This window comes from Anolis sagrei, chromosome 9 (assembly GCF_037176765.1).
Source record: "Anolis sagrei isolate rAnoSag1 chromosome 9, rAnoSag1.mat, whole genome shotgun sequence".
Classification (NCBI taxonomy): domain Eukaryota; kingdom Metazoa; phylum Chordata; class Lepidosauria; order Squamata; family Dactyloidae; genus Anolis; species Anolis sagrei.
Genome location: NC_090029.1, coordinates 5,830,708 through 5,847,788, shown reverse-complemented (window position 1 = coordinate 5,847,788; position 17,081 = coordinate 5,830,708). Strand labels below are relative to the sequence as shown.

The window sequence follows — 17,081 nt, the reverse complement described above, 5'->3', positions numbered from 1 at the left end:
AACCACCGTCACAACAATAATAACAACACAGCTTCACAAGATCCACCACAAAAGGCACAATACTCTCGGATGCACAAGGACGGCTCAAAAAAAGGCAAGACAAAACAAACCCACACTACAGACATTAGCATTCAAGAAAAACCGTTTACACACCGCTTTTTTCTTGATTTTAGCAGCTTTTTGCATCCTCTGGGTTAGAAGCATTAAAGAAAAACAAGTCAGGAAAAAAGGTAAATAAAAGGGAGAGAGACAAAAGCAGGAAAGGAAACAAAGGCAAAATGGGGAGAGAGAAAAGTACATCGAAGGAACCCGTCAGCAGATTATCCCAGGGATTTTGTGTAAATAGAGGAAAACATTGCATGCTTCTATGTTTCATAACAGCAATAAGGGACATTGACAATGAATGCAGGATTGACCCTCGAGAGGTCAGCTAGCAACCCATTCAAATTGCATTGTTTTTGTTACCAAATCTAATTTTGCAGGGTATTTATTATGAGGGAAGCATGTGTATTATTTTTCCTCTTCCATCACAAACCTGGATTTTTGCACCTCGTCATTGTCCGGGTGCATCTACGCTGCGGAATAAGCACTGTCGAACCCCCACTTAAACTGCCATGGCTCAATGCTCTGGGATCTACATTCAAGAGTGGCTCGAGAGCAGTACGTGTGAAAAAGATCTTGGAGTCCTCATGGACAACAAGTTAAACATGAGACAACAATGTGATGCGGCGCCAAAAAAAGCCAATGGGATTTTGGCCTGCATCAATAGGAGCCTAGAGTCTAGATCTAGGGAAGTCATGCTCCCCATGATCTATTCTGCTTTGGTTAGACCACACCTGGAATACTGTGTCCAATTCAGGGCACCACAATTGAAGGGAGATGTTGATTCTAACCTGGAAGGTGTCCAGAGGAGGGCAACTCAAAGGATTAAGGGTCTGGAGAACACGCCCTATGAGGAGTGGCTGAAAGAGCTGGGCATGTTTAGCCTGCAGAAGAGAAGGCTGAGAGGAGACATGATGAGGGTCATTGATCAAGATGTGAGGGGAAGTCATAGGGAGAAGGGAGCAAGCTTGTGTTCTGCTGCCCTGGAGACTAGGACGCAATGGAGCAATAGCTTCAAACTACAGGAAAGAAAGGAGATTCCACCTGAACACAAGGAAGGCCTTCCTGACTATGAGAGAAGTTCATTGGGCTTGTCTGGAGAACAAGCCCTATGAGGAGAGGCTTAAAGTGCTGGGCATGTTTAGCCTGAAGAAGAGAAGGCTGAGCGGAGACATGATAAATATGTGAGAGGAAGCCACAGGGAGAAGGGAGCAAGCTTGTTTTCTGCTTCCCTGGAGACTAGGACGTGGAATAATGGCTTCAAATTACAGGAAAGGAGATTCCATCTGAACATTAGGAAGAATTTCCTGACTGTGAGCGCCGTTCAGCAGTGGAACTCTCTGCCCCAGAGTGTGGTGGAGGCTCCTTGTTTGGAAGCTTTTAAACAGAGGCTGGATGGCCATCTGTTGGGGATGCTTTGAATGCAATTTTCCTGCTTCTTGTCAGAATGGGGTTGGACTGGATGGCCCATGAGGTCTCTTCCAACTCTAGGATTCTATGATTCTACTAGCTGTCCCCTTCCACGCGTTGCTGCGGCCCAGTCTGTGCATATGTGTTTTGTGTGTATATATATTTGTGTAGGGTAAAGGTAAAGGTGGATACCATGGACCACCAGCCAGATACATGGATATAGAGTTGTAGATTTACTGTTGGCTGGAGATGTTGTACTGAGATATATGTGCAAACAGAATTCTGGTTACATATATATATATATATATATATATATATATATATATACACCTACACACATTACATTAAGTCAATTCGTGTCCGACTCTGGTGGGTGGTGATTTGCTTGTTTTAGAACTGCTAGGTTGCCAGAAGCTGGGGCTAGCAGCAGGAGCTCATGCCACTCCCTGGATTTGAACCTGCAACATATGTATGTTTGTGTGTGGTTTTGTGTATGAATTGTAATGTATTTTTTGGTTTTTTGCTTTTTAAGTCTCTTCTGTTGTGTTTTTCAGTGTTTTTATGAGTGATAGCCACCTAGGCCTGATAGGTGTATTGCGTCAAAATTTGGTGTCAGTTCGTCCAGTAGTTTTGGGGTTATGTTAATCCCACAAACAAACATTACGTTTTTATTTATATAGATCTGTCCTGGAATGTGGTGGAGGCTCCTCCTTTGGAAGCTTTGAAGCACAGGCTGGATGGCCATCAGTTGGAGGTGCTTTGCATGAAATTGTCCTGCTTCTTGGCAGAATGGGGTTGGACTGGATGGCCCACTAGATCTCTTCCATCTCTAGGATTCTATGATTCTATGAGTGGAACTCTCTCTCTGCCCTGGAGTGTGGTGGAGGCTCCTCCTTTGGAGGCTTTGAAGCAGAGGTTGGATGGCCATCTGTCGGAGGTGCTTTGAATGTGATTCCTGCTTCTTGGCAGAATGGGGTTGGACTGGATGATTCTATGAGTTCTATGAGTTGTGCTTTGTCACTCTTTGGTAAAGAAAGCAAAGGGTGTTGTCAAAATGATAAAGCAGTGATCATGAAACTAGAGAAATCAAAGTTAAAAATGTACCCTGCTCTGTATTTAGAAATGAGCTTCCCCTAAGGGTCTTGTAAGTTTCTATATCCCTTGATTTGCAGCAAGCTTTAACACAGGAAATTGGCTTGCAGTGAGGCACAGAAGTCTGTAGAGAACAACATGTGGTTTTGATACCAAACTTTCTGAGAACAACAGGAAGTCAGGCCAGGTGCACAGAAAGTACACAAACCTATGTTCTGATCTATTGAACTACAGATAATCAACAAATGGAGAGAGAGGGTGGTGGAAAAGAGTGAAAGGTCAAAAAACATGACCAAAAAACCCCTTGTATTACTTGAGTATAAAGCAGGGGTCCCCAAACTACGGCCCGCGGGCCGCTTCCAGCCCACCAAGGGCACTTATCCGGCCCGTGGAGGAGGAGTGCCCCCCCCCCCACACACAGTGCCCCTCCCTTGGCCGGCTCATGCTATCCGTCAGGCCCGATGGGCAGCGTGAGCCAGCCAAGGGCAGCTGCTCCACGTGGTCTACTTGCACGTAAAGCACCTCGCAAGGTGCTTTACTCGTGAATAGGCCATGTGGGGCTGCTCCTCCCTTGGCAGGCTCACGCTGCCCATCGGGCCCGATGGGCAGCGTGAGCCAGCCAAGAGAGGCTGCCCAGGCGCTCCATGCAGTCATGCCGGCCACATGACCTTGGAGGTGTCTAAGGACAACGCCGGCTCTTTGACTTAGAAATGCAGATGAGCACCACACCCCAGAGTCAGACATGACTGGACTTCATGTCAGAGGAAAACCTTTAACTAGGAAAATTGTGGAAGATCCAGGGTGGGAGAAAGAACTCTTGTCTGTTGGAGGTAGGTATGAATGTTTCAATTGGCCACCTTGATGACCATTTCATAGCCTGACAGTTTTTAGGGAGAATCCTTTGTTGAGAGGTGATTAGCTGGCCCTGATTGTTTCTTGTCTGGAGTTCCCCTGTGTTTGAGTCTTGTTCTTTATTTACAGTTATAATTTTAGAGTTTTTTTTAATACTGGTAGCCAGATTTTGTTCAGACTAGAAATAGGAAGATTTCCCATTCTCTGCTCCTGGAATTACTGCCTAAAGAGGGCTGGAAAGAACCCCCCCCCCCCCCAAGGGCCCTTCCACACAGCAAAATAAAATGTGTGCAATGTGCAGAGGAATTTTTTTATTGATTTTTTTTTAAAAAAAACTATAGTCTGGTCCTCCAACGGTCTGAGGGACAGTGAACTGGCCCCCGGTTTAAAAGGTTTGAGGACCCCTGGTATAAAGGTTTGCAAAAAGCCGAGGAAGGGGCAGCAGTCTGTGGAAGCACTTGCAGCTGTGCTGTCTGTTCGCCTCATGCTGATCAGCTTGAATAAACGGTGTCTTACCTGAACCTATTACCTGAACCTTTTCTTCGAAAAGAGACCCCACACCCTAAACCCGTGATCCCTTACAAAACGTCAACTCCCACAATCCCATAGCATTGAGTCATGGCAATCAAACTGCTTTAATTTGATAATGTAGATGCACCCAAAAACATCTACCTTACTGATCTTACAGTCCAATGGCAACACAAAATAAATACAGAGCAAGGGAGGGTTTCAGGGGAGTCCCAGGAGAAGAACATCATCAGAATCAGACATTTCCGATTCTTCCGCATAATCGAAAGAGGATTGAATGGGGATCAATGACGGCGGATCCGTGTCAGTCCTTACCTTGACGCGGCTGACAGCCTCCTGGGCCTGCATCATGCGGATGTTCTTGGAGGGGTTGCGCTCGGAGAGCAACTGCGTGGAGCCCAAGTAATTGGCGGCGAAGATGATGCCATCAATGAGGTCCTCGGGTTCGCAAGGTCCAGGAACTAAAAGGCAAAGAGGCACAGCATTGTTATTCCCTTCTGAGTCGGAGAAAGAGCAAAGGAGGCATAATGAGGAACACAACAGCACTGGCTTCCCATTATCGCCCATCTTTGTCCCTAAATGGCACAAAGGACGGCACAACAAATATTTAGAAGCCGTGTTCAAATACTGCAATCATTTTGGGTCAGGGAAGTCAGAGGCAATATTAAAATTAGAAGCATGCAGGCGAGGGAGGCGAAAGGATATTTTGGGCAGAGCTAATAATACCGGTGGAAATGGTCTTAATTATTGTGTTGTCTCTCCAGGAAACCCTGGAAACTACAAGGTGTTTCTAACATACAACAAACCAGCTTGTAAATTAGCAAGGATAAGGGGCTACATTACCAGGAGAGCTTGGACAATTCAGCCCTCGACTGCAGCATGTGCCAATATGAGGCTCATAATGTACTTCATGTTGTGGTGACCCCCAACCATAACATTATTTTCGTTGCTACTTCATAACTGTAATTTTGCTAGTTATAAATCCTAATGTAAATATCTGATATGCAGGATGGATTTTCATTCACTGGGTCAAATTTGGCACAAATACCTGATATCCTCAAATTTGAATACTGGTGGGGTTGGGGGGGGGGTTGATTTTGTCACTTGGGAGTTGTAGTTGCTGAAATTTATAGTTCACCTACAGTCAAAAAGCATTCTGAACTCCACCAACAATGGAATTGAAGCAAACTTGGCACACACAACTCCCGTGACCAGCTGAAAATACTGGAAGGGTTTGCTGGGTATTGGCCTTGAGTTTTGGAGTTGTAGTTCACCTACATCCAGACTGCACCGTGCACTCAAACAATGATCGACCTGGATCAAACTTGGCACAAATAATATGCCCAAATGTGAACACTGGTGGGGTTTGGGGGAAATAGACCTTGACATTTGGGAGTTGTAGTTGCTGGGATTTATAGTTCACCCACAGTCAAAGAATATTCTGAATTCCACCAATGATGGAATTGAAACAAACTTGGCACACAGAACTCCCATGACCAGCTGAAAATACAGGAAAATGCTGGGCATTGACCTTAAGTTTTGGAGTTGTAGTTCGCCTACATTCAGAGAGCACCGTGCACTAAAACAATGATGGATTTGGACCAAACTTGGCACAAACACTCAATACGCCCAAATGCGAACACTGGTGGAGTTTGGGGGAAATAGACCTTGACATTTGGGAGTTGTAGTTACTGGGATTTATAGTTCACCTACAGTCAAAGAGTATTCTGAACTCCACCAACAATGGAATTGAACCAAACTTGGCATACAGAACTCCCATGACCAACAGAAAATAATGGAAGGGTTTGGCAGGCATTGACCTTGAGTTTTAGAGTTGTAGTTTACCTACATCTAGAGAGCACTGTAGACTCAAACCATGATGGATCTGGACCAAACTTGGCAGAAATACTCAATATGCCCAAATGTGAACACTGGTGGAGTTTTGAGGGAAATAGAACTTGACATTTGAGAATTGTATTTGCTGGGATTTATAGTTCACCTACAATAAAAGAGCATTCTGAACACCACCAAACACATACTGTGTTTTCTGATGGTCTTTGGCGATCCCTGTGACCCCTGAAGGGCTCCTGACCCCCAGACTGAGATTATCTACCAAGGTGACCAAAGCCGCCTCCATTCCATGGCCAGGCCTGAAACCAGATTGAAATGGATCCAGATAAATACATTTCATCCAGCAATCCCCGAAGTTCCTAGGCCACCACCCACACCAGATCCTTGCCCAAAAAGGGGAGATTAGAAATGCTGCATAAAACAATATATAGTGCACTCTTTGAAAAACAAGCCCTGGAAACAGCAACAACAAAGCCCATGATATGGTTCAGATATGTGGATCACACTTTCACTATTTGGAGCCATGGAGAAGAAGAACTAAACAGGTTCCTGGACCACATCAACAGCATCCACCCAAAAATCCAATTTACCATGGAAAAAGAAAATGAAGGAAGACTGCCATTTCTAGATGTCCTAGTCATCCGCAAGCCAGATCAACAATTGGGTCACACCGTTTACAGGAAAAAAAAACCCCACACACAGAGATAGATATCTACATAAAAACTCCAACCATCACCCAAGTCAAAAAAAGAAGCCCCATTAAAGCCTTGGCAGACCGTGCAAAAAGAATCTGTGAACCCCACCTCCTCAAAGATGAACTGAACCACCTCAACTGGGCTCTCCAGGCCAATGGAGACTCCACCTCAGACATCAGAAGAGCTGCAAGACCGAGAACAAGCCACAAGAGTCAAGATGAAGATCCACCCAGAGGAAAAGTGTTCCTGCCATACATCAAGGGAACCACTGACCGCAGAGGGAAACTGATGAGGAAACACAACATACAAACTATCTACAGACCCACCAAGAAAATCCAACCAATGCTATGTTCAGCAAAAGACTCACTTCTGCAGGACTCTACCATATACCATGCAGCTGTGGACAAGTCTCTACACAGACCACCAAACGCAGCGCTCAAATACGAATCAAGGAACATGAAAGGCACGGCAGACTCCTTCAACCCGAGAAGTCAGCCATAGCAGAGCACCTGATGAACCAACCTGGACACAACATATTATTTGAGAACACAGAAATGCTGGACCACTCTCACAACCACCATGCCAGGCTACACAGAGAAGCCATTGAAATCCATAAGCATGTGGACAATTTCAACAGAAAGAAGGAAACCATGAAAATGAACAAAATCTGGCTACCAGTATTAAAAAAAACTCTAAAATTACAACAGCAAAACAGCAGAGAGGAAACAATCAGGGACATCTAATCAGCTCTCAACAAAAGATTCCCCTAGGCACTAACAAGCCACACCAGAAAACTGACAGGCCATCAAATGCTAATCAAGGTGGTCAGATGAATCATCATCATCATCATCATCATCATCATCATCATCTTTAATTACTTATTAATCGCCCTCCATCCGAGATGCTCCAGGCGATTTACATAGCAGAAATTATTCAGGATAAAACACATACATACAAATATTAAAATTAACATGGGTCAAATGCTCTAGTAAAAAGCCAGGTCCTAAGTGCTAGGATGAAATGCCCTGAGTCACGCATGGCTCTCAAATAGGGAGGCCATAAGGAATTCCATCAGGCAGGGGCAGAAACAGAGAAGGCCCTGCGGCTGGTCCTTTCCAAGTGCACTTCCCTAGGACCCGGTATATAGAGCAGATCGCGTTGGGATGGTCTCCGATGATGGGAGAAGGAGAGACGGTCTCTAAGATACAATGGACCCTGGCCATATAAAGTTTTAAAGGTCAGGACCAGCGTCTTATACAAACCATGATACTCAATTGGGAGCCAGTGTAGATGCCGCAGCACTAGTGTTCTATGGCATTTCATGGGCGTTTTTGTGAGTAACATTCACACCTAGCTCCAACAGACAAGAGTTCTTTGTCCCACCCTGGTCATTCCACAGATATATAAACCCATTTTCCTAGTTCCAACAGACCTCTGAGGATGCTTGCCATAGATGCAGGTGAAACGTCAGGAGGGAATGCTTCTAGAACATGGCCACATAGCCCGAAAAACCTGCAACAGCCCAGTGATTCCAGCCATGAAAGCCTTCGACAATACATCAATACAGGAGATTTTGGGCAAGTCCAGAGGAAGAGAATGAGTATCCGTGAGACCGAGGCTCATATATTTGGGGAGGAAATACTTTGCAATACACTGCCGACCATCCGATTTCATCGTGCAAACCAAAAACTGGGAGAAAACAGAGCCATTTGATACTGTGCTTTCCACTCTTTCCAGTTCTGGAAATTTGAAATTGCGTTTGTCTGGCTGATAATTGCTAGGAACATCCCTCCTGACTGTGCTCTAAAGGACAAGGAGATTTGGCCCAACTTTAAAGTGTGGAAGGGGCCAAGGGGGGACCTTTTGGGGTTTTACTGGAGGAGCGAAGTCCTTCTGTACTGACAGAGCTGCTGCTTAATGGGGAGGTTTGTGAACACAGTGCTGCCCTCCCCATGGATTTGGCTTCCCCTCCTTTTTCTTCTTCTTCTCTCCCTTCATCTCGCTCTTTCTCCGGAAGCCAATTTGTTCAGCCTCGGAGGGCCACCCGCAAAAAGCACGACTCCCAGGCTGTTCCTGGCCTCCGGATAAAAGAGGGCAAGCTTTGAACTCGCGACAAAGGAAGATGCAGCAGAGAACGGAGGCAGCAGATGATGGAGACAAGGCTTGGAGAAGAACTACCAGAAATAAGAAAGTCAGGGGGGGAAAGAGGGAGAAAATAGAGGGCAAAAGAATTCGTTTCTTTTCTTTCTTTCTTTTTTAATAAAATTTTTATTAGGGTTTTTTATACAGTGAATTGTGGCAAGTTCTTGGTAGTATGGGCATACCAAGCCACCTTGTCTCTCTCCTGAGGAATCTGTATAAGGACCAAGTAGCAACAGGAAGAACTGACTATGGAACAACAGGTTGGGAAAGGCATACGGCAGGGTTGTATCCTCTCCCCCAATCATAGAATCATAGAATCAAAGAGTTGGAAGAGACCTCATGGGCCATCCAGTCCAACCCCATTCTGCCAAGAAGCAGGAATATTGCATTCAAATCACCCCTGACAGATGGCCATCCAGCCTCTGTTTAAAAGCTTCCAAAGAAGGAGCCTCCACCACACTCCGGGGCAGAGAGTTCCACTGCTGAACGGCTCTCACAGTCAGGAAGTTCTTCCTCATGTTCAGATGGAATCTCCTCTCTTGTAGTTTGAAGCCATTGTTCCGCGTCCTAGTCTCCAAGGAAGCAGAAAACAAGCTTGCTCCCTCCTCCCTGTGGCTTCCTCTCACATATTTATATATGGCTATCATATCTCCTCCCAGCCTTCTCTTCTTCAGGCTAAACATGCCCAGTTCCCTAAGCCGCTCCTCATAGGGCTTGTTCTCCAGACCCTTGATCATTTTAGTCGCCCTCCTCTGGACACATTCCAGCTTGTCAATATCTCTCTTGAATTGTGGTGCCCAGAATTGGACACAATATTCCAGATGTGGTCTAACCAAAGCAGAATAGAGCATGGGTAGCATTACTTCCTTAGATCTAGACACTATGCTCCTCTTGATGCAGGCCAAAATCCCATTCGCTTTTTTTGCCGCCACATCACATTGTTGGCTCATGTTTAACTTGTTGTCCACGAGGACTCCAAGATCTTTTTCACACGTACTGCTCTCGAGCCAGGCGTCACCCATTCTGTATCTTTGCATTTCATTTTTTCTGCCAAAGTGGAGTATCTTGCATTTGTCCCTGTTGAACTTCATTTTGTTAGTTTTGGCCCATCTCTCTAATCTGTCAAGATCGTTTTGAATCCTGCTCCTGTCCTCTGGACTATTGGCTATCCCTCCCAATTTAGTGTCGTCTGCATACTTGATGATCCTACCTTCTCGCCCTTCATCTAAGTCATTAATGAAGATGTTGAACAGGACCGGGCCCAGGACGGAACCCTGCGGCACTCCGCTCGTCACTTCTTTCCAAGATGAAGAGGAAGCATTAGTGAGCACTCTCTGTGTTCGTCCATTTAACCAATTACAGATCCACCTCACCGTAGTTTTGCCTAGCCCACATTGGACTAGTTTCCTTGCCATGGGGGACCTATTCAACTGATCTTCTTCGTCTTCTTAGGCAATCCCTAGTTGGCCAAGTAGGATAGTCTTCCAGTATCAGTGTTCTGGTGGGTCCGTAGGTGACTGTGGAGCCCTATTCTTGATCTGCATCTTCTCCTGCAATGAGGGCATTGGTTTGCGTGTGCAAGTGCGATACACCTCCCACAGCCAACCCAAGAAGTACACTCACACATGATGTGGGATGAACAATGGCCACAACTCATTTATTGATAACAGGAACAAGGGTTGGCAGCCAAGCATGGGTCCTGGATCATGATCGGGCAGCCCAATACTGCCCAATCCCGCACAACCAGGGTGCCGCCGGCACAATACCGGGCAAACGCAACACGGCACCCCTGGGACCACTGGCCGTCTCCCCCAACCGCTAGGGGGGATACCAAACCAGATCCAGGGCCCATGCCCCACGCCAACAAGGAGTTGTGACAAGGAGCACAAAACAAACAAGTAACTGTCCACCAGAACCATGACAAGGTAAACACCAACAAAATTAACTGCCAATGAAAACATCAACTGCATGCAGGGTGGGTGGGATGGATCAGCTGTTGCAGGCCAAGTGCCTGCTGGGAAGCCTTCATAAGGCTGCCCACAAGGAGGGAGAGGCCAGCTCAAGCCTCACCCACGGTGGGCATGGTCAATTGACCATTGGCCCCTTAACCTGCCGGCGGGAATCCTTCCCGCCATCAGAGGGGACTTCTGAGAGGAAGAAGCCCCCCCTCAGACAAGAATGGCGGTGGGGGACGCCCTGCACCGCAACTTCTTTGGCCCGGTAAGCCGGGCCATGCTTTTTCCAGGTGGAGGGCGGTCCCAGTCGGGGTTGGCTTGATGTGCCTCCCTCTTGGCACATTTCTCTCTTTTGCCCTCCATTCGTGCCTCTTCAAATTCTGCAGCACTGCTGATCACAGCTGACCTCCAACTGGAGCGCTCAAGGGCCAGGGCTTCCCAGTTCTCAGTGTCTATGCCAGAGATTCTATGGTTGGCTTTGAGCCCATCTTTAAATCTCTTCCTGCCCACCAACATTCCATTTTCCATTCTTGAATTCAGAGTAGAGCAACTGCTTTGGGAGATGGTGGTGAGGCATTCTGACAATGTGGCCGGTCCAGCGGAGCAGATCGCAGGGGACCATCTCTTCAATGCTGGTGGTCTTTGCTTCTTCCAGCACATGACGTTTGTCCGCTTGTCTTCCCAAGAGTTTGCAGGATTTTCCGGAGGCAGAGCTGATGGAATCGTTCCAGGAGTTGCATGTGATGTCTGTAGACAGTCTACGTTTCGCAGGCGTATAGCAGGGTTGGGAGGACAATACATTTATAAACAAGCACCTTGGTATCCCTAAAGATGTCCCGGTTCTCAAACACATTGGTGGGGTTCAATGTGCTCTCTGGCTGTAGGATGAACTCCATCTCTCACTATGTTGAGCCAGTACCCACAAACTCCTCCAGTAGGTTGAGTTGGTCATTCATAGTGCACTCTGGAAGTAGGTGAACTATAACTCCTACAAATCCCTCTAAAGACCTCCAGTATTTTTTCTTGGTCATGAGGGTTTTGTGTGCCAAGTTAGTTCCAGATCCATCACTGATGGGGTTCAGAATATTCTTAGATTGAAGGTGAACTACAAATCCCAGGACCTACAACTCCTATAAATCAAGGTGAATTCCTCCCAAAACTCACCAGTATTTCTCATTGGTCATGGATTCTGATTCTACTGACGAGACGCGAATGATTTGTCATATTGATGTTTAATTGTTGTTATGCTATTGTTATTAAATGTTCCAATGGTTTTGTAATGTGTGCATTGAAATTGCTGCTGTTAACCACTTTGAGTCGCCTAAGGGCTGAGAAAAGTGGTATATAAATGAAGTAAATAAATAAATTCTGTGTGCCAAGTTAGTTCCAGGTCCATTGTTGGTGGGGTTCCGAGTGCTCTTACATTCCAGGTGAACTATAAATCCCAGGACCTACAACTCCTATAATCAAGGTGAATCCCTCCCAAACTTCTCCAGTATTTCTCACTGATCATGAGGGTTCTGTGTGCCAAGCTAGTTCCAGGTCCATTGTTGGTTAGGTTCAGAGTGCTCTTACATTCCAGGTGAACTATAAATCCCAGGCCCTACAACTCCTATAAATCAAGGTGAATTCCTCCCAACACTCACCAGTATTTCTCATTGCTCATGAGGATTCTGTGTGCCAAGTTAGTTCCAGGTCCATTGTTGGTGGGGTTCAGAGCGCTCTTACATTCCAGGTGAACTATAAATCCCAGGACCTACAATTCCTATAATCAAGGTGAATCCCTCCCAAACCTCTCCAGTATTTCTCATTGCTCATGAGGATTCTGTGTGCCAAGTTAGTTCCAGGTCCATTGTTGGTGGGGTTCAGAGCGCTCTTACATTCCAGGTGAACTATAAATCCCAGGACCTACAATTCCTATAATCAAGGTGAATCCCTCCCAAACCTCTCCAGTATTTCTCATTGATCATGAGGGTTCTGTGTGCCAAGTTAGTTCCAGGTCCATTGTTGGTGGGGTTCAGAGTGCTTTTACATTCCAGGTGAACTATAAATCCCAGGACCTACAACTCTTATAAATCAAGGTAAATTCCTCCCAAACCCTTCCACTATTTCTCATTGGACATGGGGGTTCTGTGTGCTAAATGTGGCCAAGGATCATTTTTGGTCACATTGCTCTGTCTTGATGTAGGATGAACTACTACTTCCATCATGTTGAGTCAGTCCCCCAACCCCCTCCAGTATGTTAAGTTGCTGGTCAATTCCTCTCTGTTTGCTGTGTGCCATAGGAAAGAAAAGGGTTAAGGGAGAGGCAGTGAGTGGGATCATGAAAATTTCACACCAATGGAGAGAGAAAGAAACACTGGGATGTCTGTGGTGGAGGAAAATCAGAAAATCTAGGATGAAATTGTCCCCAAATGAAAGCCTTCACTTGGGTGGTGGGCAATATTGTGCTTGCAGAGGACACTGGCAGGCTCTTGGACATGTTCATGGCGCTCACATACACACATACAGAATGATTTTCACTTTTGTTATGTGTATAGATGCTCCTCTCCAGTTTTGACACTACCAACACTATACGAAGGAGGAAAGCGTACTTACCGTCAACAAAACTTGGAAAGGTAGACACCTTCTTTGTCTGTATTGGAATAAAAACAATGAGTGATACATCTCTATGCCAAAATGCATCTCGGGCAAGAAAAGCTATTTATTTTGATACTGCAAGAAAAACACACACAGATTGTTTCTAGTTTTCTGTCGATTTTTCTAATTTTCTACATCAATATTATAGTATGTGTTTCAGAACCCACTATAAGTAAAAAGATATATAATACTGAAATCTGCTCCTGAATGTATCCAGATAATATACTGATTTCCATAGGGTTTCTTTCCTTTAAAAATGGATTGGCAGACAGATGGATAGATAATTGATGGATAGATACGTGGATAGATAGACAGATGTAGAGAGAGAGAGCAAGACAGAGACAGAGAGAGATGCGTGGACAGACTGATGGATAAATAAAGACTTTGTGGATAAATGGATAGATAGATAGATAGATAGATAGATAGATAGATAGATAGGGGATAGGCGACAGGTGACTGGATGGGTGGATGGATGGATAGGAAGGAAGGAAGGAAGGAAGGAAGGAAGGAAGGAAGGGTGGATGGATGATAGGCGAATAGATGGATAGACAGACAGATGAATAAATAAATGATGGATAGATAAATGAATAGATGGATGGAGAGGGAGGGGGAGAGAGACAGAAACAGAGAGAGAGATGAATGGATTGATATATAAATAGATAGATAGGATGATCGGTGAATAGGTGGACAGACTGACAGATGAATAGTTAAAATGGATAGATAGATAAATTAATAGATGGATGGATGGAGAGGGGGGGAGAGAGACAGAAAAAAAGAGAAAGATGAATGGATAGACTGATAGATAAATAAAGACTGGATGCATAAATGGATGGATGGATGGATGGATGGATGGATGGATGGATAGGATAATGGGTGAATAGATGGACAGACAGACAGATGAATAGTTAAAATGGATAGATCAATGAATAGATGGATGGATGGAGAGAGAGAGGGAGAGAGACAGAAACAGAGAGAGATATGAATGGATAGACTGATAGATAAAGAAAGACTGGATGGATAAATGGATAGATACGTAGGCAGACAGACAGACAGACAGACAGACAGACAGACAGATAGATAGATAGAAAAATAGATGAACAGGCAGAAAGATGAATAGTTTATAGATAGATAAATGGATAGATAGATGGATGGAGAGAGAGGGATAGAGAAAGAAACAGAGAAAGAGAAAGGGATGAATGGATTGACTGATAAAGACTGGATGGATAAATTGATAGATAGGTAGATAGATAGATAGATAGATAGATAGATGAATAGACAGTCAGACAGATGGATAGATAAATGATGGATAGATAGATAGATAGATAGAATCATAGAATCATAGAATCAAAGAGTTGGAAGAGACCTCATGGGCCATCCAGTCCAACCCCCTGCCAAGAAGCAGGAATATTGCATTCAAATCACCCCTGACAAATGGCCATCCAGATAGATAGATAGATAGATAGATAGAGATGGAGAGAGAGGGAGAGAGACAGAAACAGAGAGAGATGAATGGATAGACTGATTGATAAATAAAGACTGGATGGATAGATAGATAGATAGATAGATAGATAGATAGATAGACGGACAGATGGACAGATAAATAATGGATAGATAAATGGATAGACAGATGGATGGAAGGAGAGAGACAGAAACAGAGAGAGAGATGAATGGATAGACTGAAAGATAAATAAAAACTGGATGCATAAATGGATAGATACGTAGATAGATAGATAGATAGATAGATAGATAGATAGGCAAATAGATGGACAGACAGACAGACAGATAGATAAATGATGGATAGATAAATGGATAGATAGATGGATGGAGACAGAGGGGGAGAGAGACAGAAACAGAGAGAGAGATGAATGGATAGACTGATCAATATATAAAGACTGGATGGATAAATGGAGAGAGATAGATAGATAGATAGATAGATAGATAGATAGATAGATAGATAGATAGATGAATAGATAGACAGACAGATCACCTGACAGAAGGATAAACAAATAGAGGGATAGATGGTTGGATAGAGGGAGGGAGGGAGAGATAGATGGACAAACAGATAGAGAAACAGTTCAACTGACTAAGTCTACTTTACAGTGCTGCAATCATATACCCAACCCACATCCCCAAAGGGAACATACAATCAGTGGGAAAATGGACTATAACAAATAGATTCATAGTCAGTATTTATATGAATCAGTCATAACAACTATTATAACAGAACTCGGATAACAGGCATTTTATGTCACACATCTGATTCATAATTCATAACAGGTGTTGCAATAGCTCCATTTCTCTCCAGAATGTGGGTTTTGGAAATAAATAAACAGCAAAAGGCATGTAAGCAAACATCTTTCTTCAAACCGATGCCGGCGGTGGCTTACGGCTTCCAAGTCAGCACAGCAGGCTGCTGAAATAGTCTTCTAGCACAGTGAGGTTCTTAAATGTTTAAAGCTACCGTGAGCCACTTTAGCAGGATATAAAATCAATTAAATAATCAATCAATCAATCTGCTTCAGAATTTATTTTGAGTACTAAAAACACGTACAGTTTTAAAATTTCTGTCACTGGCTACTTTTGTGATAGACAGATGGGTGGGTGGATAGATGGGTAGATAGAAACATTGATTGATAGATGGATGGACAGATGAATAGACAGAAAGATAGCTGGACAGATAGAATGGTAGAAATAGATAGGTGGGTGAGTGGGTAGATAGACAGGTAGATAGAAAGATAGACGGATGAATAGATGAATAGACATATAGATAGAAAGATAGGTGGGTGGATAGAATGGTGGACAGATGGGTAGATCAAAAGATGGATGGATAGATACATGAATAGATGAATAGACAGATAGATAGAAACATAGGTGGTGGATAGATAAGTTGACAGAATAGTAGATAGATAGGTTGGTGGAAACACAGAAAGATAAAAAGATGGGTGGATGGATAGAATGGTAGATAGATAAGTAGTGGATAGATGGATGGATAGAAGGATAGATGATTAGATGGATAGATGGATGGATGGATAGATAGATAGGATGGAAGGATCAACAGATAGATCGGCAGGTGGGTGGGTGGATAGAATGCTGGATAGATGGGTAGATAGAAAGATAGGTCGATGGATGGATAGATGAATAGACAGATAGAAACATAGGTGGAGGGATAGGTAGGTGAGTGAGTGGATAGATAGATAGATAGATAGATAGATAGATAGATAGATAGATAGATAAGTAGATAGAATGATAGACTGGTGGATGGGTAGAGAGGTAGATAGAAAGATAGGTGGATGGATGGATAGAATGGTAGATAGATAGATAGTGGGTGGGTGGATAGAATGGTAGATAGATAGATAGTGGGTGGGTGGATAGATGGGTATGTAGAAAGATGGATATCCATCTTGAATAGACAGATAGATGAATAGACAGATAGAAAGATGGATGGATGAATAGATAAGTGGGTGGATAGATGGATAAAATGGTAAATAGATAAATAGTGTGTGGGTGGGTAGATAGAGAGAGAGATAGATAGATAGAGAGATGGATGGATGGATGGATGGATGGACAGATGGGTGGATCAACAGATAGATCGGCAGGTGGGTGGGTGATTGGATGGATAGAATGCTGGATAGATGGGTAGATTGAAAGATTGATGGATAGATAGATGAATCGACAGATAGAAAAATGGATGAATGAATGGATAAGTGGATGGATGGATAGAATGGTAAATAGATCAGTAGTGGGTGGGTGGAGAGACAAGTAGATAGAAAGATAGGTGGATGGATGGATAGAATGGTAAATAGATAGCTAGTGG

The 17,081-nt window shown here is 44.1% G+C and overlaps 1 protein-coding gene across 3 annotated transcripts in view; it reads right to left on the bottom strand.

Annotated features, from left to right (window-relative positions):
• The window catches only part of APBA2 (amyloid beta precursor protein binding family A member 2), a 114,248-nt gene that overhangs the window by 36,094 nt on the left and 61,073 nt on the right, over positions 1–17,081 (bottom strand). For 2 of the 3 annotated variants that reach the window (XM_060755777.2, XM_060755776.2), the window contains exons 4-6: positions 13,226–13,262; positions 4,300–4,445; positions 154–189 (exon numbers count right to left, since the gene is read on the bottom strand). In XM_060755777.2, coding sequence (XP_060611760.1) covers positions 154–189; positions 4,300–4,445; positions 13,226–13,262 — 219 coding nt within the window. The remainder of the gene's footprint in view (positions 1–153; positions 190–4,299; positions 4,446–13,225; positions 13,263–17,081) is intronic. The other variant, XM_060755778.2, reaches the window with a different exon arrangement.